Raw genomic sequence first — 23,744 nt, 5'->3', positions numbered from 1 at the left:
AAATCTCTTGAGTTTGAGAACAGCTTGGTCTACATAACAAGTCCCAGGAAAGCCACGCAGAGAGAGAGAGAGAAAGAGAGAGAGAGAGACAGACAGAGAGACAGAGAGACAGAGAGACTGACAGAGACAGAAGAGAGAGAAAGAGACCCTGTCTCATGAAACAAAGACCAAGAACAAAAACAAGCAAACAAAAGAATTCGGCCTGCTAAAGAATGAGCCAAAGCAGGGCTGAAGAACTCACCACCGCCCTGTGGCCTACCTGAGACTCTATGGAGAATCTGCTCTGGGGTCACCACCATTTGTAAACTGCCTCTTAGCTCTAATTAAGTGAAAGCCCATTGTAGTATTCTTCATGTGTGGTCTTTTTCTTTTTTTTTAAATGGCTTTCTCAGGCAGCATCAGTAGAGTCTATGGAATCCTTAACCCTCAAGGATAAACACAAATCTCATAAAAACGAGCCCCTCTCAAAGATGGTGGATGAGACGGACATGAAGCTGAAAGGGATAGGGAAGCCCCGGAAGTTCTCCAAATTCAGTCTGTATCGCCAGCTGCACCGTCGCCCTCTGCACAACTCGGACAGCGTCAGCAGCATCGACAGCGCTTCCAGTGAGTCACACCTTCGCTAGACCTTTCCCGGGCTGCACTGTGGGCCTTGCGGCCCCTTGCCTATTTGCTTTACAGAGATCCGTGGTGGCATTCAGTGGACAAATGGGCAATGCCTGCCAGGCATCCTGTGTTCACCATGGCTCTGGGACAGGATGTCTTAAGACAGGGTCTCATGTGGCCCAGGCTCGTCTCAAAGTCACTGTGGGATAGAGACTGATGTTGAGCTCTTGTCTATCCCATGTTGGGATCACAGGCGTGCACCACCATGCCTGTTTTATAAGGTTCTGGGGGTTAAACAGGTTCTGTGTGTGTAAGCAAGCACTCTACCAGTTGGGCTCCATGCCCAGTCTCCTTTGCCTCATTTTAAAAACATAGTTATTATTAATAGGATGTAATCATAGCCTCTATTGATACTTTTGATGGTCACATAATGACTAAAGCTTTCTGAAATAGGACAAGCTCTAGAGAGTAAAGGAGCACTAGGTGCCCTTTATAAACCTTTCCTAGAATAAATTTATTTATTTTTTTCACCCATAAATATATCAAGCTTGTATCGGCAGACATCAGATATTCTATATCATGTGAATTTACTATTCTTTGCAAGTCTTGCTTAAAGTGCTGTGACTGTTTTCTACCACAGTAGATCTTATGGCTGATGTTATAGACCTGCTTATTCTAAAACTCATTACGCATGCTTTCAAGTTGATAAAATCTGATATGTAGACATTTCTTCATAAAACAAAAAAGAACTCTCGGCTTTCTCCAGGTTATTTTAACCACTATAGAAGTCATCAGAATTTAATCCATGGGTTCAAGCCCCGCTTGAAACTCTTTCGCCCTTCCAGTGAGTCTGAGCAGGGGCTCTCTGGGCGCAGCGCTGGTAAGTGACGGGCTGGTGTCAGAGCCCATGGCCTGCAGCTTTTGTTGCTTCCTCTGCTGCTCGACCACAGTGAGCGTGTGTTCATGTTGTCCTTCTGCTCAGTCTTCTTGTCCCATGCGTTAGGTGGGACTTGCTCCAAGCAAGTGCAAGCTCTGTGCATCTGAGGACCTGCCCTCTAGCAGTGAAGAGAAAGAAACACAGTGAAAAGTCTCATAGCGCAAGGTGTAGATGCGCACGCAAACACACACACACACACACACACACACACACACACACACACACGTACACATTTGCACATCTCTGCGTGAGGCAGAAGGACTCCTTCCTACTGAACCAGGGAAATGTTTTGAATAGGTAGATCCTTGGATCTGACAGTACCCGGAGAGGGTAGGTGAGGATAGGAAGGTATTACAGGGCAAGCAAATGAGTCCTGCAAAGGCTTGCAGATAGAAAAGACCAACTTCTTACCTGCTACTAGGAAATGCCCCTTGCAGCTAAGGCATGGGATTGGTGTTAAAAGGATGTACTGAGGCAGAGTCCCAGATAAAATGAGGAAAATGCAAGTTCATTTATGGGAAAAAATGTTGAGGGTTTTTGAATAGAACTAGAGTGTTTTGCACGGGGATGGTTAAAACATTGTTATCTGATACCTTTTATGGGAAGAATCAGATTCTTGAAGAATGAATTAATCATGGTCTAAATTATGGAGGAGAGAATGAAAAAGGTTTTAGCAAACAATATCAGGATGGGGAGTCACTCCAGTAAGTCACCAGCCGAGTGTGCAGATGGTCCAGTACTGCCTTGGATGTTTGTGGTGCTTGACAGGGATAGCATCTCCTTCTCACAGATAAGAGACCTTGACTGGGATGGCGAGGAATTTGCCCAGTGCAGTCCAGGTTCTCAGCACCCTCATGCTCAGTATTCACATTTCTAACTCAGCAGAAATGCAAACACCCATCCATCTTAACCTTTGGCTCCACTACAAGGCTACAGTTCTGTTCTGCTAGATTAGGAAGTTGGAGCCCAACTAACATACCTGGATGAGTCTCCAGGGCACCTGATCAGTGAGACTGGAATTTGAAGGCTATTAACTTATTGTTAATTATATGTGTTTAGTTTTCTGTGCTTATGCGTATATGCATAGGCCATGGTTTCTGTGTGGCAGTCAGAGAACAACTTGCAGGAGTTCTTTTCTCTTTCCTTTATGAAAGGCCAAGGGATTGAACTCAGGTCTATAGGCTTGGTGGCAAGCACCTTTATCTACTGATCACGTGGGACATAGGCAGAAAGGTACTTGTCACATTAGGCCAACCTCTGGTTGAGGGTGTGAGACCCACGTGATGATCTGAGGACACGGATAGAGAGTGTCCTTGGCACGCATTCACTGTCTCCTCTGCTCATTGACTGGAGACAAATTTTAAGAGAAAAGGAAGAGGAAGTAAACAGCACAGATGTTAGACTCTGGGAATGATAAGGAAGTAGGGGTTGGGAGGCACCCAAACTTGAGTCCCGTGAAGTAACAGTATGTACTGCTAACCTCTGAGCCATCTCTCCAGCCTCCTTATGTTCTTAATTGGATAAATATGTGCTGCGCTCCTATGACATGCCAACCACTGCCCTAAGTTCTGTGGGTAAAATGAATGCAGCAGATGAAATGCGGTTTAGCAAACTGATCCATAAGGACGGGGTCACATGCACAGATGTTGTATGTAATTATCATGGAGACCAGTGGGGTGAGCGCAGAGGGAAGAATTGACTCTTTTATGTAACCTGATGAAAGAATGGCACTCTTATGGGCCGAGTTTCAACTGGAGGTCAAGAGGAAGAGGAGGAGAAGATGGACCTGTCTGGGGAGGTGTCTCAAGCAGAATCAATAGCAAATTCAAAGACTCCATGTACGGGGTGGATTTGGATATTCTAGAAATGTGCCTGTGAGGATGGGAGTCTTAGAAAAGCTAGAAAGATGGTGGTTGGGTGGGTTAGAGGCAGCTTTGTAGGTTACTGTAAGAACCTCAGCTCTGGGAAGTCAGCAGATAGTGTTTAACATTGTACAGATAGCCACAAAGAACAGGTTCTCAGAATGTCTTGCCATACCGAGGCCAATATGCAGAGTACAGGGGAGACCACTGTAGAGTAATATAGAGAGACCACACTAAATTTAATCCCTCTTAATGAGGTCAGTAACCATCCTAGATTTTGTAATATGTCTTTTAACTTGAGAATCACTCAGCTACTCTCAAGGACTTTTTTTATTCTTTTCAAAATTTTGTTGTAAGAAGGAGAATTCCAGGTTGATATTGCTTTGTTTGACAATATATTTGCTTGACAAAATTTGATTCCTTTTCCATTGGGGAAGCATCTGCTGATCTTTCCTTTGTGAGTAATACTGAGAAGATTTCACATTGATCAGGGTGATGGATGGTAAGCTAAGGCTTCTCGAGACTCTCTTCTGGGCTGCAATGCACAGGATGGGTAAGACACTCCGAGTTCCCTCAAGACACTTACCTCTGGCAGACGGGGTGCCATGAATCCGTAATCTTAGCATTTGGGAGACAGAGACAGAGGATTGCAACAAATTCAAGGCCAGCCTTGCTTACACAGTGAGTTTAAAGCCAGCTGGAGCTAGATGGGCCTTGTCTAAAAAACAGTACAAAACAACAATAACAACAACAAAACCCCTAAAGAACAAAAAAGGTGTATTGTCTGCTAGTTGATAGTGAAAATGGCTTTAAATACTTTACCACTTAGGACAGCGGTAATGTCATCACTCAGCACTCTTGCTGTAAGTGAAACCATCTTAACAGATCCAAAATATGGTCTCAAACCCTCATCATATGCCACTGGAAATCTACAAAGTTTGAAGATTGAACATTTTCAAAAACACACACCTCATTCAGGACTTGGATTGGAACCACCCTTAGATATGAGTATAGATTGAACACTAAGGTGTTGGGGATGTTACTCAGGGGAATGCTTGCCCAGCAAGCAAGAGGCCCTGGGTTCTAGCCCTAATACTACAAAACATTTGGAAGGTAGAGACTAAGACTAAGAAAAGAGAGAGGAGTGGTTTCAGGATGCTGTTTTATCTTCGGGCACAAATTTGGCAAATACCAAAAGCATTTATTTTCATTTATCAGCTCTAAGCTTTCAGTGGGACAAACCCACAGAGGTCTACGAGAAACCCTGGAGTCAGATGTGCTTCAGAAACTAGAATGTGCTAGGGTTCAGGAAGCTAACATGCAGTCTACACCCTGCGTATAGACCCTGTGTTATGTGGCGTTTCTCTCAGGCCCCAGCAACACAGGGAACATAAGTGAGCTCTTCAAATAGGTGTAGTGTGAGTGGACCAGTGGAGCCAGGAAAGCTTCCTTGTCCATTCAGGTCAGTTTCTGATGAGACATGCTCTATGAAGACACCATTGAGTTTGTAGAGTTGTGGATTTGGGGCTTGTGGTTAAGGACTGATTTATGTGAACTGGGCAGGAAGATTCTATCTAGCCTTAGGGAAGCTTTAGTGAGCCAGACAAAAGTAGGCTAATCCAAAAAATTCTGGAGAACACCGGGGGGGGGGGGGGGGGGGGGGCGGTTAAAGGTAAAGATGCATGAGGAATATACGTCATGGAAAGGGACCCAGCTAGGTTGTGCCAATGTGCTCAAGACGGAGGTAGCTGGAAATTGCCAGAAGGATTATGAGAATGCCATTATGGCTTGGGAAGCGGTGGTGGGAAGGATGTGAGGGAGACAGTTGAACAGAGAAGAGGAGAGAGGAGAAGAGGTGGTGCCTGGGAGGCTAGAACTGAGTCGCCCTAGAAGGGATCATTGGTGCTAGAGGATGCTGGCCACTGTACACTTAGGTGTGACAGCAAGGTCAGGTGACTTTCAGAAAGAATGGGAAGATGTGCCTGCTGTATACATTGGCTGCTGACAGACAGGGCTGCAGAAAACTGGCACGAGATATCCAGGGAGAAGACATGTAATTGTGATGATGTCATCTTGAAGCCAGATATGGTGCTGTAGGCCCCGTTCACAGAGGTCAGTGCATTCCTGGCCACCTCTCTGTGCTGTTCGGAGGACCGCTTGGAATAACTGAGCCTTGCCTAGTAACAAACGCATATCTGGATTGTGGGCATCTGAATTTAGTTATTCCCAGGGTCATTTTCTGAGACTAGAAATTTACTCTCATTTTGTTTTCCAAGTGATAGCTGGCTGTCATAATATTTCACTACATTTATATGATATGGTAAAACCTTGGCTTCATTTCTCAAATTGATGAAAATAAATTATATATGTGCATATTTGTTATCACCACACACAACTAATACTATCTTCAAACTTAAGAATTATGTGTTCATGTTTTTTAGTTTTGTGGGGATGATAGGAGGGGAGCACATGTGTGTGCAGGGCACAGGAGGCCTGAGGAGATCAGAGAACATTTTGGGAGAGTCAGTTCTTTGTTTTTACTGTGTGAGTTCTGAGGCCTGATTCACAGCCTTAGGTACCTTCATCTACTGACTGGACCATCTCTTCTGTGTCTATGTCTTGTAAATTTGGAGTTGACTGATCATTTATTTCGTATTCTCAGTCTTTCTGCCCCTCCTTGCCTACCCTTCTCTCCCAGTGTCCTCTCCCCAACACATACCATGCTCACTATAAAAAGCCTACGGGGCCACAACAGGCGACCTGTGCTCTTTCCTCTAGGCATACACAGCAGGAAAGCCAATGGCTGGGTGAAGATAATAGAAGTCTGTTTCAAACATTAGTTGGTTCTGTTGACATTGACAATTTAAACCATTTGTTTCCAATATTCCAACAACCTTTGGAAAGTTAATTAATTTTGAGATAGAGTGTTAGTTGTGTGTGTGGTAACTGCACAATAATATTTGTTCTGCAAACATCTTTTAATTACTTGCTGCACACTGGGAGCTCCAGCAGGGGGTGAAGGGATGCGGTGCCTACTCTTGACTTTTTCGACCATTGGAGGAGGGATAGCCATTCAGAGTTGTATACAATTACATGGCCTGGGCCAGAGACCTGTGACGGGCATTTTCAGACAGGACCCCATTGGTGCCGATGATGCCACGCCCTGCGAGGGTCTGCTCTGTGTTTTGAGGCCAGGCTGATAGGGCTCATGAGGAATGACTAAGAGGTCAGGCCAAAGGGAGGGAAGAACATTCCAAGCAGAATGGGTAACATGCGAACTGCACAGAGGCAAGGCAGTTCAGCCTGTCAAATACAAAATACAACAAAAAAATAAGCCTGGGGGTGCACAAAGGGAAAAGGAGGAATCAAAAGGCAGATGGCTGTCAGCTTGGGAAGCAACTCCTGCACCAACTAGATTCCTCAGCCCGCAACCACCTGTAGACAGAAGGTGACTTAGAGAGGTTTTTAAACAACTTAGCATTTTACAAAGGCAGTTCGTGGGGTGATGTGCAGTGGTAAAATGTGGGTGGCCTCTCATTAGCTACTTCAAGTGGTTCTATTATTCACTTAACCATCGTTCATGCCCCCTACCCCTAACCCCACCCCCATCCCTGCTCGAACCTGCGTGGCTTAACATCCCTGTGCCAAGCACTGTGTGTGATTTTGGTTCCGCTCTTCCCAGCTTTGTCGTCTTCACTGGCTGATACATTCCAGAAGCTTTCACACTGTTTAACTTGAGGTGTCTGTTCTCAAGTAGAGTGGTCCATTCGGCTCTTTGTGGAATGCTACTGCAAACTGCTGCTTGAGTGCCTCAATTGTATGCTTCCGCCTGTTGTTGTATTTTTATGGATGATGTTTGTGGTTTTAGGAATATAGAATGTTAAAGACCACAATCCTTAGTCGTCGTCTAGGCTTAAGCATACTCTTTACATAAGGCTTAATGACCCCAAAAGTTGAAGCTTGGTGTCATGTACCTAGCTAACTGTGGGGCTGGAACAGGGGTTGCCTGTAAACAGGAGACTCATGCTTTCCGAGGTGAGAAGGCCTGGGGTATCCACTGTATTGATCCTCTGTATTGCTAAGGGAAGCGGTAGCCTGCCTGGGTCCCATTGCGTCTGTCTGGGGTAGTCCATCCTCACCTGGCTACAGTGTTCTCCTGGAGCCCCACCTGGGGAGTTCTCTCTTTAGAGTTAACTCTGTGAGCCATTTCCCTGACCTGGTAGGCTTTGAGAAGAAGCTTCTCAACTGCCAAGAATGTTAAATTCCATGGTACAATGATGACTCTGATTAGGGCCGCCATTGCTACCTACAATGAATCTTGTGAGGGTTGACATACAATGTCAGCCCACAGTCCCTGATGGAAGGGATGCAGGCTGTCCTAGTGAGGGTTCGGGAGGAAAAGTGAGCGTGTGTTAAACGTTTAATAAGGAATCTTGCATGTTCACAGACACCGGCTCCATCCGAAGCGTGCAGACCGGAGTCGGGGAGCTTCACGGGGAGACCAGGTTTTGGCATGGGAAGGATTACTGCAACTTTGTCTTCAAGGACTGGGTCCAACTGGACAAACCTTTTGCTGGTGAGTATTGGGGTGGCTGCAGCTACATGGTCTATTCTGTTTTTCACTTTGGGACATCTCAGGAGAATGCATGTGCATGATCTGTTTTGTTTATTTAAATTTTTGATTGGCATGTATTAGTTATATACAGTAATACATCATTATGACATTTTCATAGATGTATAAAAAGTACTTCATTTATGCCCACCCCATCTATTACCCTTTCCCCTCTCCCATTTCCACTCATCCTCTTTCTTGTCCAATGAGGGACCCTCTACTTTGTCTTTTGATGGTCCAGTGAGTTGAATTAGGTTTGCTCACAAGAGCTTGGATAAGGAGTTACTTAGAAGCACAGGCAACTTACAAATGTCTACACTACTAAAGAAATATCTTTCCCTCCCTGGCCATTGACTACCTAAAGATCCTCAATGAGTATCTCAGAGTTTTTCCCTCCTGGTTATTGACTACCTACAGATCCTCAGTCAGGGCCTCAGAGTCTCATTATATTTTATTTTGGACTTTGAAATTTTGGTGATTTGATTTTGTCATACCCATATGAGTCTTTTGTTGTGGCGATAAAGAAAAAAAAACATTTTAAACCTCTAAATTTCCCATGGGTATATTTTAGGGTAATAAATAAACTGACATACTCCATAAGAGGGTAGTCTTTTGACCATGTTCTTTTGTATTCATTCTCTTCATCTTCCTTCATGAGAGAGATATATCTTGGATAATGATTGTGCTCATATGTCCAAGAAGAGATCAGTATAGAATAGTATAGTATAGTATGATATAGTATAATGTATATAACCTGCTATTATTTCCACAGATCCAAAAGAAAATTCTATCAAGCAGGCAGGCTTGTACCAATTTACATTTTGCCTTGTTTACAGATTAATATTGAGAAAAATGGAAGCATATGTTAGGGTCAGTAGAGAGGTAGGGGGATCATTGAAGATCTGTGTTTCCCTTGGGCATGAATACCATGATATCCTAGTTGAGATGAGAGTGTTTCTGTCTCTGTCACCAAACTTAGAGATGGGTCCTTACCTGGCGTCCTTGCTGGGTAGATTTCATCGACAGGCACTCTACCCCGCGGATGCCTTGGCATGATATTGGTTCTGTGGTCCACGGAAAGGCGGCTCGCGATGTGGCTCGGCACTTCATCCAACGCTGGAACTTCACGAAGGTACTGATGTTTTTATTTATGCCTTGGCCTACACCGAAAAGAGTAGTTTCTGGCCAAGGAGAAGTTTAGAGGGCAGGGCAGGAAAGGCTTGCCGGTGGTCATGTCTGTGACACCATCTATTGTCATAGTGCTGGGCTTCAGAAGTCTACAGAAAAGGAAAATGGTTTTGGGGGTCTTGTGATAAACAGCTTTGGTTGCAGAGGGATAGATGTGGTAATCACAGCCTCTGAATTTAAGCCTTTGAACCTGGTAGGCATACATGTTAATTATTTGCAGCGATAGGACCAGTTGACAGCTATTATAGGGTCTGTGGGGCTTGTTTAAATGAGGGGCTCCAACTATAACGTCCCTTCCAGTCCTGGGCCGCCTGGCCTTGTGAGGATACAGGGCTGTGGAGCAGGCTCTGAGCAAGGAAAGCGGGGTGAGACAGAGTTATCCTTTTTCTTTAGATGGAACCCACTTACAAGCCTCCATTGCTTATAACAGCAAGACCTGAATGTGCAGCAATCCAATCAATTAATTGGTGCTGTTAAGGGGCACCTGAAGTAATGATGTCTGTCTCCACTGATTATCCGGAAAAGGGATTTGGTTGAGTTACTTCTGTGAATGACTTAGAGTATCAATTTGCTTATCATTCATGTGAAAGTTACAAAAAAAATTGGTAGAGTTTTTTTTTTAAATACAAATTTGGAGGGGGATAAATGAGTAAGCAAAGCAATATCACTTTTAATCTACTGTGCTGTCAGAAACAAAAATACTGCTAATAGTCACAGTCTGGTTTTTCTTTACAACACTCAAAAATAGTGTTAGATATAAAATATTTTCCCAGAGAAAGAATTTCTGCATCACTTCTAATTGTTCAAATATGGCAAGAATTACTTAAAGTGCTAATTAATAGTATTGAAGATACGGTTTTTGAGACAGGGTCTTCCTGTGTAGGCCAGTCTGGCCTGGATGACAGATGACCCTTTGAATTCCTGAGTAATATGAATCTAATGAGTCTTCATCCTATTTTACTATGGAGTTATTTAAAATGAAACCATGCCTAATTACAGTGTCTGGACAGTTACAACATGTGTGTAAAATAAGAATTGCATTTTCCCAATTATATATCTTCATAACTGTGGATTGCATTGAATTCTCCTTTACGTTATGAACACAGTGGTAAAAGTGGGAAATTTGGAAGCAGAAAATAAAGACAACGTTAAGCTTTTAACTTAAAAGTATCTATTAATAGTTTTTCTGGTTCACACTTCGAAGTCAGGACTAAGACCTCTTTTCTCATTCTGGTCGTTCTTGAATTTGCCTTTTCTGTTTCAGATCATGAAGCCAAAATACCGCTCCCTTTCTTATCCTTTCCTGCTCCCAAAGTCTCAAGCGACAGCACATGAGCTGAGGTATCAGGTGCCAGGGGCCGTCCACGCCAAAGTGCAGGTGGGTCAGCAGCGTGCTAGGTAACGTCACGGTCACTGGGACAGTTTTCTGCTGCCTTCACTTCAGATTTGCCTAAAAGCATTTTTCTGTAGCCACCTAAAAGGATCTGTGAAAATTCGGTGCTGCATTTGTTCTTAATGGGTTCAGTTTGCTATCTTTCTTGAATGTGTGTCTCATAAAGGCCGCGGTAACAAGCATAGCTGTTCCCCATGATTCCTTGTGGGATGATGCTCGCAACGTGTACATAGTACACCCAGTGGGCACTGGAGCTGCTTAATCACCAGGAATGAGGCAGAAACCAGAGTCTGGAAAGGGAGTTCTCAATCAATCGAATTTCAGTGCTTAATTAACCAAGTGCCTTTTAGAGGCTCTTTAAAAAGAATAGGAAGTTGTTTAATAGAGTCACAACATTTTACAGCTTCTATTCCAATCATCTCAAATTACAAACAAGAAAACTCATACTCAGTGGGACTCTGAGGCTTATCCAGGGCCACCCAGTACTAATGGGTGGATTCAAGTCCCGGCTCAATGGTACTCAGTTGGCACTCTTTATCAACAGCCTCTCATATGTTTTGAAGTTATACATAGATGGAATGCAGATGGACCCACCTTTGGCATTGCCTTTGTAACACCAAAAGCACTCTTAGGCAAATACCCAGCATCCTGTCTGTTGTTCATATCTCCCACATGGAAAGACCTAATTCAGACAGGGATTTTAGTAAACATGCCTTTAAAGTGAAGTGTCTGAACCTGTTACTTTGCACTACGTTAAAGCACAGGTGTGGGCCTGCCAGAAATAACATATTACACCACAGACAACATAATACGATAGAATAAACCAGAGTCAAGGAAACAGCTCAGTTGGTAATGTTGGATAAGGAGGACCCAAGTTGGAGCCTTGGAAGCCATGTAAAGGATTTAGGCATGGTAGCACATTATGATAATCCTTACACTGGGGTGGCGGAGACATAAGGATCCCTGGGACTCAGTGTCCAGCCTACCTTGTGAGCTCTGGGCCAGTGAGAGGTCCTTGTTGGTGGATGGCTCTGGAGCACCAATTCTCAGGTTTGTTCTTTGGCCTCCACAGGAATCAAACATACGTGCCTGGGTACCCATCCACTCAAGGGCAGTTCACCCAAGCATCCACATGCATGCGAGCACACAACGGAAGTAAAACAGGACAAACCACTTGAGAAGAGTGCCTGTGCGAGATATGTAGTCATCCCAGTTTAAGAAGACATAAATACTTTACTCGGAGGCACAGGGAGCTAAACATTTGCATATACGTTGATGAATATTTTATGAGCCTACTTCATTTGTTGTACGTGGACGAGGAGAACTTATTCATTCTGGGAGATGAAATTAGGATATTGGCATTAAGATAAAAAAACAGAATTTAAGATTTGAACTTGCACTAAAGTTGGTGTGGCAGTCATCTTAGTGATCTAGCTTCTGTTGAGTATTGGTCAGAAGTGTCTTATTGATGGGCTGGTGAGATGGCACGGGGTGGGGAGTGCTGGCTGCTAAGCCTGGTGATTTTGATTTTTGAAAACTGCACTCACATGGTAGAAAAAGAGCCCTGCAGGCTTTCCTCTGACCTTCAGACTTCCCTGTGGCTAGTGTGTGTCCCCACATGGACACAGATAAGTAAATATATGTTGAGGTGTGTATTAATCTGCTCTATACTTCCCAGTGGGTATGTGTGCCTGCTCTATACCTACCCAAATGTTCTGGATTCCCAAAAGAAAGACACACAGACACACACAGAGACACACACACACACAACTTTATATTTTAAATACCTTAAACAGCTCAGTGGTTGGGCCACCCCCTAACTCCGCATGGCTAACCCACACGCCCCTCAAATACTTCTGAGTTAATACTTACTAAATCTATATTTTATCTCTGCTGCCCTGGACCCTGCTGGGCAGCCCTCCTGGGCCTGCTTCCCCTGCACCGACATGTTCAGCTGTCTCACCCTCCTGGACTTCTCCAGCATGGTCTGTTTTCTATTCCCTCATCAGGGCGGAATACCCTCTTTCTCCTCTTTGGTCCTTCCCAGGAATCCTAAAATTCCCATCTCTCTCCCTGCCCACCCATTGGCCACCAGTAACTTTATTGACGAATCAAAAACCAACAAGGGACACTGCACACAGTTTTTTGAGTAGCATAATCAGCATGAGAAGCCGCTACAGATACATATGATAATTTACAAATCTATATACTGCTGAGATATTTTAGTCTGTTGCTGATGATGTCAAGACTCATTCAAATCATTCATTCACCGACTCAGCCAACATGTTTAAGGACCATATGCTTATATAACTATATGTTTAAGCACCATCTGTTTACGCTGTAAGTCAACATTTGCATCCTGAAAAGGGAGGAAGAGAGAGAGAGAGAGAGAGAGAGAGCTTTTGCCAACTCTGGAAACATAAGTTTGCTGGGAAGAGAAAGCAATGAGATTGGAAAATTCTCTTGGCAACTCACTGGGATGCACTAAGAACTTGCTAACAAGAAGGGGCAGAGCTGGGTCCCTGAGGAAAGAGGCCACCTGCTGCGCACCACAGCCCTTGGGGCTGTAATGTAGCTGGTGTGAGGCTAGAAGAGGGGTCTGAAGGTGGCCCTGGAAGCCCAGAGACCTTGAACATGCCCATCACCTGTGAAGGTGCGAAGGTGCTTGCTGCATAGATGCCTCTTACAAAAATTAAGCCACAGCAGGCATTTCCTGAGCTGGCTTTTCCCAGTGGAATGCTGGTAAGGAGTAGTTATGGACTCGTGGGGCCTTTCTTATGCTAATGTTCCAGGGAGCCACTGAAGGGCTTGCCTGCCTTGGGGGTATCCCCGAAGTGTGTCTGTTGGAAGATTTCTCATTTTATTCTCATCTGTTTCTGTCTGAATAGGTGCTTCGGAGCTTGAGGCTCACACTTAGGAAGAACTCTCTAGTGAAAGCCAGGACAGAAAAGGTCCCCAAAAGTACTAATGCCACTACAGGGCTGAACTAGGAACGAAAGGGAGACACACAGACAGTATTGAGGGATGACTGGGACTCACTGGAAACTAGGGGCAGGGAACTAAAATGAAAGAAAATTAGTTAGATGTCACTGATGTCATTTCCAGAAAGGAATGTGAGTGTGTCACACTGGGTGGGCCAGTGTGTGAGCTGAGGTCACCACAGGGGAATGCTCCCACGGCTCCATGGTATGTCTGTTCTGTGTGACACAGAATGTATCTGAGAGCAGCCATGATGAAGGGATGAAAAAGTTCTCTAGGCAGCACTTTCAGAGTGCAGGGCAGTTGTCAGCTAAGTAGAGATAGCTCATCAGACAGGAAAACACAGGGTCCTGAAGCAGCAGCCATGGGTTTGAGGGCTCAGCGGATCATTTCAGCCACCCTGGGACCTCTTTCCTTACCGGAAAACCTTATGATGCATGTGAACCAGATCTTAGCTCCTTCAGATCCTAAAGAGACTCTCTCAACTCAGCGTCTTTAATAGATGAAGGGTGTAGTACTATATTAATCATCTTTTTTTTTTAACTCTACCTGATGTAGCTCAGAGCCCTCATAAAACCCAAATGCCTACATACCCTGATTTTTAAAGTAGTTATGTTGATTACTAAAGAGAAGCCATTGCTGGAATGTGTGACTTGATAATTAAGCCTATTTCAGTGGATCTCAGAGAGCAATTGGAAATATGAAAATGAATCACAACATTTTAGGTACAGCCTGGCGCATAGGTAGATAGTGGCTACTGGAGTCACAAGGACACCAAGGTAGGAAAAGCATTATTTATGAACTCTTTAACTCCAGGATAATAGTTTCTTTTATCCTTCTAATCCTCAACCCTAGTACTTTTATAGTTACTATTTCATCTTCTCAGTCCGTAGAGTGAGGATTAGTTCCTGGCTACCTGAAGTTAATCCAGTGAGGAGAGAGAATGAATGTCTCCTGTAAGGAGCCCACATCCAGTGTCAGCTCTAGGCCAAGGCCTTTGGGTTAGGACAACCCACTGCTCCTCCTTCCTCAGCACTTGTGCCAGGGCCAGGGCCAGGGCCATCGCTCTGCTGCTAGATGCCCAGTGTGTGTCTCAAGCTCTCGGTTTGCCTCTCAGCATCCCATAAACCCAATGTGTCAGAATGAGCTGTTATCTCCGAAGTCAGGTGGAGGGAGACAGGAAGATAGAAGTGCAAGGTTATCCTTGGCTATATAGTAAGCTCAAGGCTAGCCTGGGATATACAAGACCCTTTCTCAAAAAAAGACATATATTTAATTTTGTAAATTTTTATGTTTTTTTTTTCTTATAGGGCCGTTTGCCCAACTCAGAAAGCCCAAGACCTAGAGAAATTTGGAGTTGTTCAGGTTTTCAGCCAGCGTAACTGTAGTTCTGAAGAAAAGTCAGTCAAACTAAGGCAGACACTTCAGAAATCTCACCTTGCTTCATCTCTGTCCTTCCGTTCCTGCCCATGTTACTCTGCCCTTCACCTCTTGCTTATTTGTGATAAACATTCACCTCTAGATCTTTTTTACAGAACCATGGCTGTTCATTGCTTTAAAGGCTGAGAGCAGGGATCTAGGCCAGTTTTGATTTTTCTGTTGGCTTATCTCGTTCCGTGAAACACTGGGGATTGAGCCCAGGTCCTCGGACACGGGAGACGATAGGTCTGCCACCTCTCATTTTCCAGACAATCCAAAAGGGGACAAAGAAGCAGGTGCTTCTCGGCCTTTGTATTCACTGTTTCATCTTCAAAGAATTCAGTGTTGTATTCTCAAAACTTCCACCCTCTTGTCTGCCATAGAAAGCCAAAATGAGTCTGAATTTATGACCCTCCTTCCCCTACCTCCAGAGTGCTGAGATTTCAGCGGTGTGCCGTTATTACCGGTTTCTGTGGTTCTGGGGACAGAGCCCAGGGCTCTGCACAGCAGGTAATCATTACTGACTGAGTTATGGTGTCAGCACACTTAACTGAGGTTTTAGAGCTCAGTGTCTTTAATAACATAGCAGAGAGGCCTCTTCTTACTTGTAAATAAGGATTATGATATCAACTAGGAAGAGGTCGGTTTTCGGGTCAAGCCCTACTGCTTACTAGTTATCAACCTTGAGGTTTGATATTTTCTTCTTTTATAAATCAGGGCTATTAACATTGTCCACCCACTCCACAGGGCCAGTAATGGACAGTGATGGGCAGAGACACTAATTCATGCAAAGCACTAAAAAGGCCATGGGGCTCTGTGTCGCTCTGTGGGCACGGTGCTTGCCTAGCACTTATTAAGGCCTGACTGGGGTTTTATCCAGACAACCACACAATCCCTAAAGAAAACTGACTTTCTGTCTCCCAGCAGCTATCAACTGCCAATATCACCTCAGCATTGCGAGTCCTCCCACCCCCACCCACGTAGGGCATTGTCTGGTCTTGTCTTGTGTGTGTTATCACAGCCAGTGGGAGTTCATATCTGCAGCTGCTCTTTGGTGTGAGAAAGACACCGCTGTTTTGTTTAGGACTGAGCCCTCACACTCCACTATATGACTCTCATCCATGAACAGACTGGGAGCGCTAACTGGACTTAGTGGGTCTCAAACAGGAACAACAACACCCACATGAAATTGGAAAGGAAGTGTGGATAGGGAAGAAACCAGAGGGAGGGAATGAGGGGTAGACTTGATCAAAACAAAATATCTGCATATAGGAAATTCTTTACCAATTAAACAGCATGGTGGTTTACTGCTCAATCCTAGCACAGGGGAAGTAGACGCAGAAGGAACAGAAGTTCAAAGTCAGCCTTTTCCGCATAATGAGTTCGAATCCATTTGCGGTGCATGAACCAGGAAACAAAGATCAGTCACTGGAAACCGTTCCTCTGTGTTCCATCAGTGTCTGCGCTTTGATGATTCCTCTAGTGTAGCGAGTGACTCTCAACCTTCCTGATACCGTGACCCTTTGATACAGTTCCTCAAGTTGTGGTGACCCCTAACATAAAATAATTTTTACTGTTACTTCATAACTGGAAGTTTGCTACTGTTATGAATCTTAATGTAAATATATGAAATGTAGGAGATCTGGTATGGGATCCCTGTAAGAGTTGATTACCCAGCACCCACCCAAAGGGATTACAACAGGCAGGTTTGGAACTGTTGCTCTAGACTTTCCAAAGTAATTTCTAGTCCTAGTTAAGATTTTGACTTTAAGCCATCAAATCAGATATATACCTTTTTTTGTATATTTTCAAGTTGTGTATTCAAATGTGAGGTTTGATAAGTGTGGGTTAGAGTTGATTCTGAGCATATTTCTCGTATTTTTCTGCATTCCAGGGGTTGGCCTTCATGCCCCCCATGTATGTGAGGGGATGGCTCTGAAGCTCATCTGTGTTACACTGTTTCAGACCTAGAAGCATTAGACAAGCTGGTGAGGTCAATCCCACCGAGAGGGGAAAGTGATTCTTAAACTGAACACAAAGAGACATCAGTCAACGCGTGTTTGACGTTCTTGACTACTGACAGAACTTTCTGGACTATCAAAGATGGAAAGCCATTAGGGTGATTTTCTACAACTTCAGGGCTCAAAGGCAAAGGTGCAGGCTGACCCAAAAGGAAATTCATTACTTTCAGTGACTCTTACGGTGATAGGCAGGTTCTAACTGACTAGAAGAGCAAATGGCTAATCATCCCAAGTCATATTTTCCCCCTTTCTTGCTTAAAATTGAACTTTCAAGTCTGTCCCAGATAATGACTGCTTTTACTTAAGTGACTTTTCCATTGTGAGTGTAAGCTATGGACGTGGACCTGGACAATGGGATTCAAGACATTAGACACTTGGGAGTTGGGCAACTTCTTATATTTAGTTGTAAGAATTTTGAGACCCTCCACTTTGGTGTATGGTCTGTCCCATGCAAAGCGGGTGCTCTCTGGTCATATAGCTCCACTTTAAACATTTAAATGCCTTTGATTACCTGTCCTTCATGGACAATGACAGTATCTGACCTCCCTGCTTGCCGACCTGGCCGGCATGACTTATCAATCTCAGAGCTGTCTATCAGTATACCTGCCCCAACGAATTTCTTTTCATTATAGCTTGGAAGGCACTCTGTTGAATTGACTGGATATGACATGCGAGTTGACATCTGCTGTGACACCTGCCTGCTGCTAATTTATCTTTCATGCATGAGTTTATGGCATCTTTGAATCAGAGCAAGTCTGAGAGGTTGAAGGTGCAGGTTTCTGGATCTCAAGAAGGCTAGGACGTTCTCATTATGGTTGCTTATAAATTCAAGCCCGTAACTTGGCAGAGTCATTCTTATTTGCTTAGTTGTCCAGTAGAGGGAGTGGCATTGAAATGGTCAAGGTGATGGTGCTAATGCTACATCCTGGAGCGGTGGGGCCTGTCTTCCTACTGCATGCTGCCAGGGCCAGCTTGGCTCCAGAGCCTCAGCCTGGAATGAGGATGTGTGCTCTAAGGACCTTTTCACCTCATCTGCACTCTCAGGGTCATGCTACTTGGCAATAACATCTACAGAGAATTTAAACAGACCTAGAGTTGAAACTGGTGTTTAATCTTTATTTCTATCTGCTGATTAATAGCGTAGTACCTTGGAGATCCTGCTATTTCCTGGATCATTTTAATTTGATTCCTGTTCATGGTTATATTTTTCCACTTCACCTATTTCCATGTATTTACCTCATTGTCTTAGTTAGGGTTTCTATTCCTGCACAAACATCATGACCAAGAAACAAGTTGGGGAGGAAAGGGTTCATTCAACTTACGTTTCTGCTTCCACGTTGCTGTTCATCATCCAAAGGATGTCAGGGCTGGAACTCAAGCAGGTCAGGAAGCAGGAGCTGATGCAGAGGCCATGGAGGGATGTTCCTTACTGGCTTGCTTCCCCTGGCTTGCTCAGCCTGCTTTCTTATAAAACCCAAGACTACCAGCCCAAAGATGGAACCACCCACAAGGGGCCCTCCCTGCTTGATCCCTAATTGAGAAAATGCCCCACAGCTGGATCTCACAGGTACTTCCCCAACTGAAGCTCCTTTGTCTGTGATAACTCCAGCCTGTGTCAAGTTGACACACAAAACCAGCCAGTACACTGATAAAAGTGAAATAAAATTGTATGTGTTGGTAGAACTGCCTAATACCTCATTTCAGATCAACATTTAGCTTTGAGGGTGACATGGTTGATGCCATTTAGAAAGCAATAGCTTTGCATTTTTTTAGGCTGGTAGATACTATTTTATAATTGTTAACTACTTTACCAGAGCTTTCTGAATCTCCTGGGTTGTTTTACAGCCCGAGTACTTGTTCAACTATCATTATTACGTGATTTTAAATTTTAGATGACTCTGTGAGAAACAATTTAAACATTCATTTAAAATTAGAAACATCAGATGCGTTTTTAAAGATATTTCATCTGTTTTATGTATATGAGTGCTCTATCTGTATGTCAGAAGAGGGCATCGGATTCCATTACAGATGGTTCTGGGCCGCCATGTGGTTGCTAGGAATGGAAGAGCAGTCAGTGCTCTTAACCATTGAGCCATCTCTCTAGCCCCCATCAAATGTATTTTTATAGTCTTCCTCTTTTCCCTTTCCTTTCACTATCCTCTGCCTTCTCTCTCTTTTACTTTTTGGAGATAGGATCTCATGCTGTCCTGGCTTGCCTTAAACTCACTGTGTTGCAAGGTTGTCTTGAACTTCTGATCTTCCTGCCTCCACTCTGCAAATGCTGGGGTTACAGATATGTGCCAATCACACCTGGCTTATGTGGATGGAAAATAGGGCGTTGTGTATGCTAGGCAAACACTCTGCCTACTATGCTCCACTCTTGGGCCCCTGATTCTTCTGCGATGACATGGTGTTATTTACAAAAACCAACGCATATGCACCAAGAGCTTACTATATGTAAAAGTCATAGTTGAAAATGCTGGAAGGAGTGGCAAATGAAGGTCATTCAGTGTTGAGAAGGTCATTCAAATTGAGAAGGCTGCGAGATGCCTCCAGTGTCCCTGTCCCCACCCTGCGATACACAGCCACAGTCTGCATTGCCTCTGATATGATCCGCCATGGCTCAAATGCACCCTCTGATGCTGGCATCATTAGTAAGCAGTTACATACTGTTTATTAGGCCTGAGGCTTGTTGATACATATTTCACGGTCATTAATCTCTGCCCTGCATCGAGGGCCTTGACCTGTATGCATGTGCCGTTGAAAGAATTCATAGGGAAAGAAGACAACGTTATGTTAATTGTTAGTGACCTAAATTAGTCTTTGAAATATCCATTGTAGGAACCACAAGGTAAGTCTTTACACATTTTGCATGAAAGCAAGGCTGGGTGGAGGACTGCTGTTTTCATTTGCTCTTCTGTTGCTATGGTAAATGCCATGACTAAAAAAACAAAAACAAAAAACAAAAAACCTTGGGGAGAACCGGGGAACCTGTCCATTATCCAGGGAAGCCCAAACAAGAGCTGAAGCAGGAATTGTGTAGAGACATTGCTTACTTGCTTACTTCCTAGTTCACATTCATGTCTTTTAATATAGCTCAGGCCCACTAGCCTAGGTATGGGACTGTTTATGTAAGCAGGGCTGTTGGGCATCAATTAGAAATCACCAAAATGCTCAGCAGGGCAGGGCGATGGAGGCAGCTCTTTAGTTGAAGTTCATTCTTCCCAGATGTGTAAAGCGGACAAGGTTAGCCATCACAAGGGTGTGCTCTGCATGTGCTCTGCCTCTCCCTTGGCCCACATGGGACTCAAACCTCTACAGCCCTTGGTTTAGAAGGACTGACGTCATTGCGTCAGTCCAAATAGTATCATCCCTGTTGTCTGATGTACACTCGTCGCTGATTGCTGTCTTGTAGCTGCTCCGATCGGCTGCTGATTGGTCTGCTGGTATAAAGCACCATGAGGAGTCTATCCACACTGCCTACATCCATGCAATAGAGAACAGCAAGCACTACATCTATATTGAAGTAAGTATGTCAGGGGAACAATTACAGAGGAACCTGTCTTCCCAAGTATCTTAGTTCTTACTGCTATGATAAATACCACAACCCAAAGTAATCTGGGGGAAGGGAAGCCTTATTTAGGTTAAATTTCCATGTCACAGCTTTTTTTTCATTGAGGGAATTCAGGGGAGGAACTTTAAGCAGGGCAGGAACTGAAGTAGAGCCCATGGAGAACCGCTGCTTACTGGCTTCCTTCCCGTGACTGGCTCAGTGTGTTTTCTTCACCACTCAGGACCACTGGCCCAGGGGTGCAATGTGGCAGTGCCCCCATAGTGGGCTGGGCCCTCCCATATCAATCATGAATCAAGAAGATACTCCATGGAGTCACTTGCTGATGGGCAATCTACTGGAGGCCTACCTCATTCTAAGTTCTTCTCTCCAGAGAACTTTAGTTTGTGTCAAGTTGTCCGAACACTAATCAGAGCACCAAGTATTATATAAGACTGTAGGGGCCCCACTTCAGCATTCTGTATCACTAAGCATGAGTTGAGTTAGCGTAAATTCCAGAGATGTACTAACTGTGGTGATCTCCCAGCATGCCTGAATTCACTTTGCATGACCTAACTCAAGACTCTAATGGAGCCTCACAAACCCTTGTGCTGACATATACCAGCTTAGGTATACTTTTCTCTTCTTTTGAAACAACCCTATACTCTTCAGTCTAACCCTAGCTTGGACGTGAGAATCTTCACTGGGCTAGTTAGGATGTCTACCATGAGGCATGTGCTGTTTCAGGAGAGTGCACCCTTGCACACATGCACAGTAAGATGCTTACACAGTGGACCAGATACCCCTGCTGTGGGATCTTGGAGTGGGAGAAGGCAGGGCAGGGGGATGTGAGGATGGTAATGCTGAGGGGCACTACTCGAGATCAAGTGTTTTCAAACTCCAGACTGTTGTGAGGCCATGAGAAAAATCTGAGAACATCCAGTTTAGTGTGGGAACTTTAACTGAACCTCAAAGCAGAGACAGAAATAGTAAAAAGCCCTTGGAACATGAAAAAATTCCCAATAATGGGAGACATGCAAACCAAAAGTTCCTCCCTTATCCTGTCTTTCTTTTTTACATTGAATAAAAATAGAGTGTTTAGCCAAAAGTTAATTGTTGGGAAAACATTTGAGCCCTGTTCTCCCCACCCTGGAGCCCTACTCTTCTTCCCCTCCTTAGAGTGACAGTCGGTTAAGGACCATCAGCAAACAATTGTGCTTTACTTACTTCTCAGACCCGGGGCAAGAGAAAGCTCATTAAAAACATTGCAGGCAGTGTGCAGTCTCTCATATGGGATCCTGGCACAGATCAAAGGTATGAGTGGAAGCCTCAGTTAAGTATGCTGTGGAGTTCAGTAAGATATTTGTTATCAGCTGTGGGAATGAAACTGAGGTTGCAAACGATGTAAGTTGCCTACCCCAGCAGCCAGTCATTGATTGTGTTGCACCTTAAAAAAAAAATAGCATCAACACCACTACATTAGTTACTCTTCTTGCTTGTTACAAAACAGACAAAAGCAATTAGGGTAGCGAGGGTTTATTTTGGCTCACAGTTCTGAAGAGTACAGTCCATCATAGCCGGGGCATCTAGGCGGCAGGAGCAGGTGGTGCTGGTCACATCAGTCACATCGTGCACACAGCCAGGAAGCGGGGCACACACAGCCAGGAAGTGGGGTGATGGATACGGGTACTCAACTCTCCTCCTGTTTTTCATCAATCTGGGATCCCAGTGTGCAAAATGATGCTGTACACACTTAGGATGGGTCCTTCCACTCCCATTAACCTAGTCGAGGTACACACTCACAAACAAGTCCATGGATTTGTGTCCTTGGTGATTTTAATCTAATCCAAACTTAATTCCATTAAGTTCACCATCATGCCTGTTACAAGCTACTCTTTTTTCTCAAGGTAGCATAGCATTGAATAAGGTCAGCGATGCTGTGTAGATGTACGTGGTTGTGGGCCTTTTTCTGGGTGGTATTCATCAGGGTAAACAGTCATCATTTACTTTGATCAGGAAGGAAGGAAGGAAAGAAAGAAGGAAAGAAGGAAGTACTCATGGCAGTTTGTCAGTCTGTTCTTATGGATGCCGATGCATGCTAACCTGCAGATGCATGCTAAGCTGCTGATACATGCTAACTTGCCAATGCATGCTGACCTGCTGATACATGCTAACCTGCTGATACATGTTAACCTGCCAATGCATGCTAACCTACTGATGGATGCATGCTAACCTACCGATGGATGCATGCTAACTTGCCGATGCATGCTAACCTGCCAATGCATGCTAACCTGTCGATGCATGCTAACCTGCCAATGCATGCTAACCTGCCAATGCATGCTAACCTGTTGATGCATGCTAACCTGCCAATGCATGCTAACTTGCCAATGCATGCTGACCTGCTGATACATGCTAACCTGCTGATACATGTTAACCTGCCAATGCATGCTAACCTACTGATGGATGCATGCTAACTTGCCGATGCATGCTAACCTTCTTTGTAGCATTTGTTTATATCATATTCTCAAATGAGGCTCTGCACTTGCCTTCTTGCATGTTGTCTTCTGGAGGCATTGGGCCTCTCTGTGTCCTGCTACATAAAAGCTTGTGCACTCATACACAGCGTATGGCTGTCAAAGAATGCAAATTATCTTCAAGTTATTCCTTGAGACGATTAGAAAATATTATTTCTTGAAGAAGCACTTTGCTAGAAATTACAGTTGTATTGCAACAATCTGGAGTCTATTTCAATCAACAGTATTCATATTTAGTTGTTATTTTCAACATTCCTTTATGCAGCAATAAAACCTTTTGTATCATTAGGATAATAGTGTGGCCATTTTCTAACAATAATGTTGGAGGGTGTATTATAGATCTATGAATTACAGAAGTACTTAAAATGAAAACTTATTTTTCTTTCTATCTAATTAGTTTACATATATATAATATATATGTATTATATATATTATATATAAAATATATATTATATATTACACACACACACACACACACACACACACACACATATATATATATATATATATATATATATATATATTCAAAAGAGACTTGAGAGCTGGGGAGATGACTCCCTGGGAGACCCCTCTCCATATAAGCTTGAAGGATGAGAGTTCAGATCCAGCAGCTACGTTATGCTGGCTGAGCACAGAAGCCTGC

The 23,744-nt window shown here is 44.0% G+C and overlaps 1 protein-coding gene across 3 annotated transcripts in view; it reads left to right on the top strand.

The window, feature by feature from the left end:
- Positions 1-23,744, top strand: part of Pld1 (phospholipase D1) — a 207,188-nt gene that overhangs the window by 139,259 nt on the left and 44,185 nt on the right. For 2 of the 3 annotated variants that reach the window (XM_052180714.1, XM_052180715.1), the window contains 6 exons: positions 393-606; positions 1,373-1,486; positions 7,853-7,981; positions 9,031-9,149; positions 10,470-10,583; positions 20,433-20,543. In XM_052180714.1, the coding sequence (XP_052036674.1) occupies positions 393-606; positions 1,373-1,486; positions 7,853-7,981; positions 9,031-9,149; positions 10,470-10,583; positions 20,433-20,543 (801 nt within the window). The remainder of the gene's footprint in view (positions 1-392; positions 607-1,372; positions 1,487-7,852; positions 7,982-9,030; positions 9,150-10,469; positions 10,584-20,432; positions 20,544-23,744) is intronic. The other variant, XM_052180716.1, reaches the window with a different exon arrangement.

The sequence above is a fragment of the Apodemus sylvaticus genome, chromosome 4 (genome assembly GCF_947179515.1).
Source record: "Apodemus sylvaticus chromosome 4, mApoSyl1.1, whole genome shotgun sequence".
Taxonomy (NCBI): Eukaryota; Metazoa; Chordata; class Mammalia; order Rodentia; family Muridae; genus Apodemus; species Apodemus sylvaticus.
Note: the sequence above shows the minus strand (reverse complement) of the source record. Positions and strands in the feature narration are given on the sequence as shown.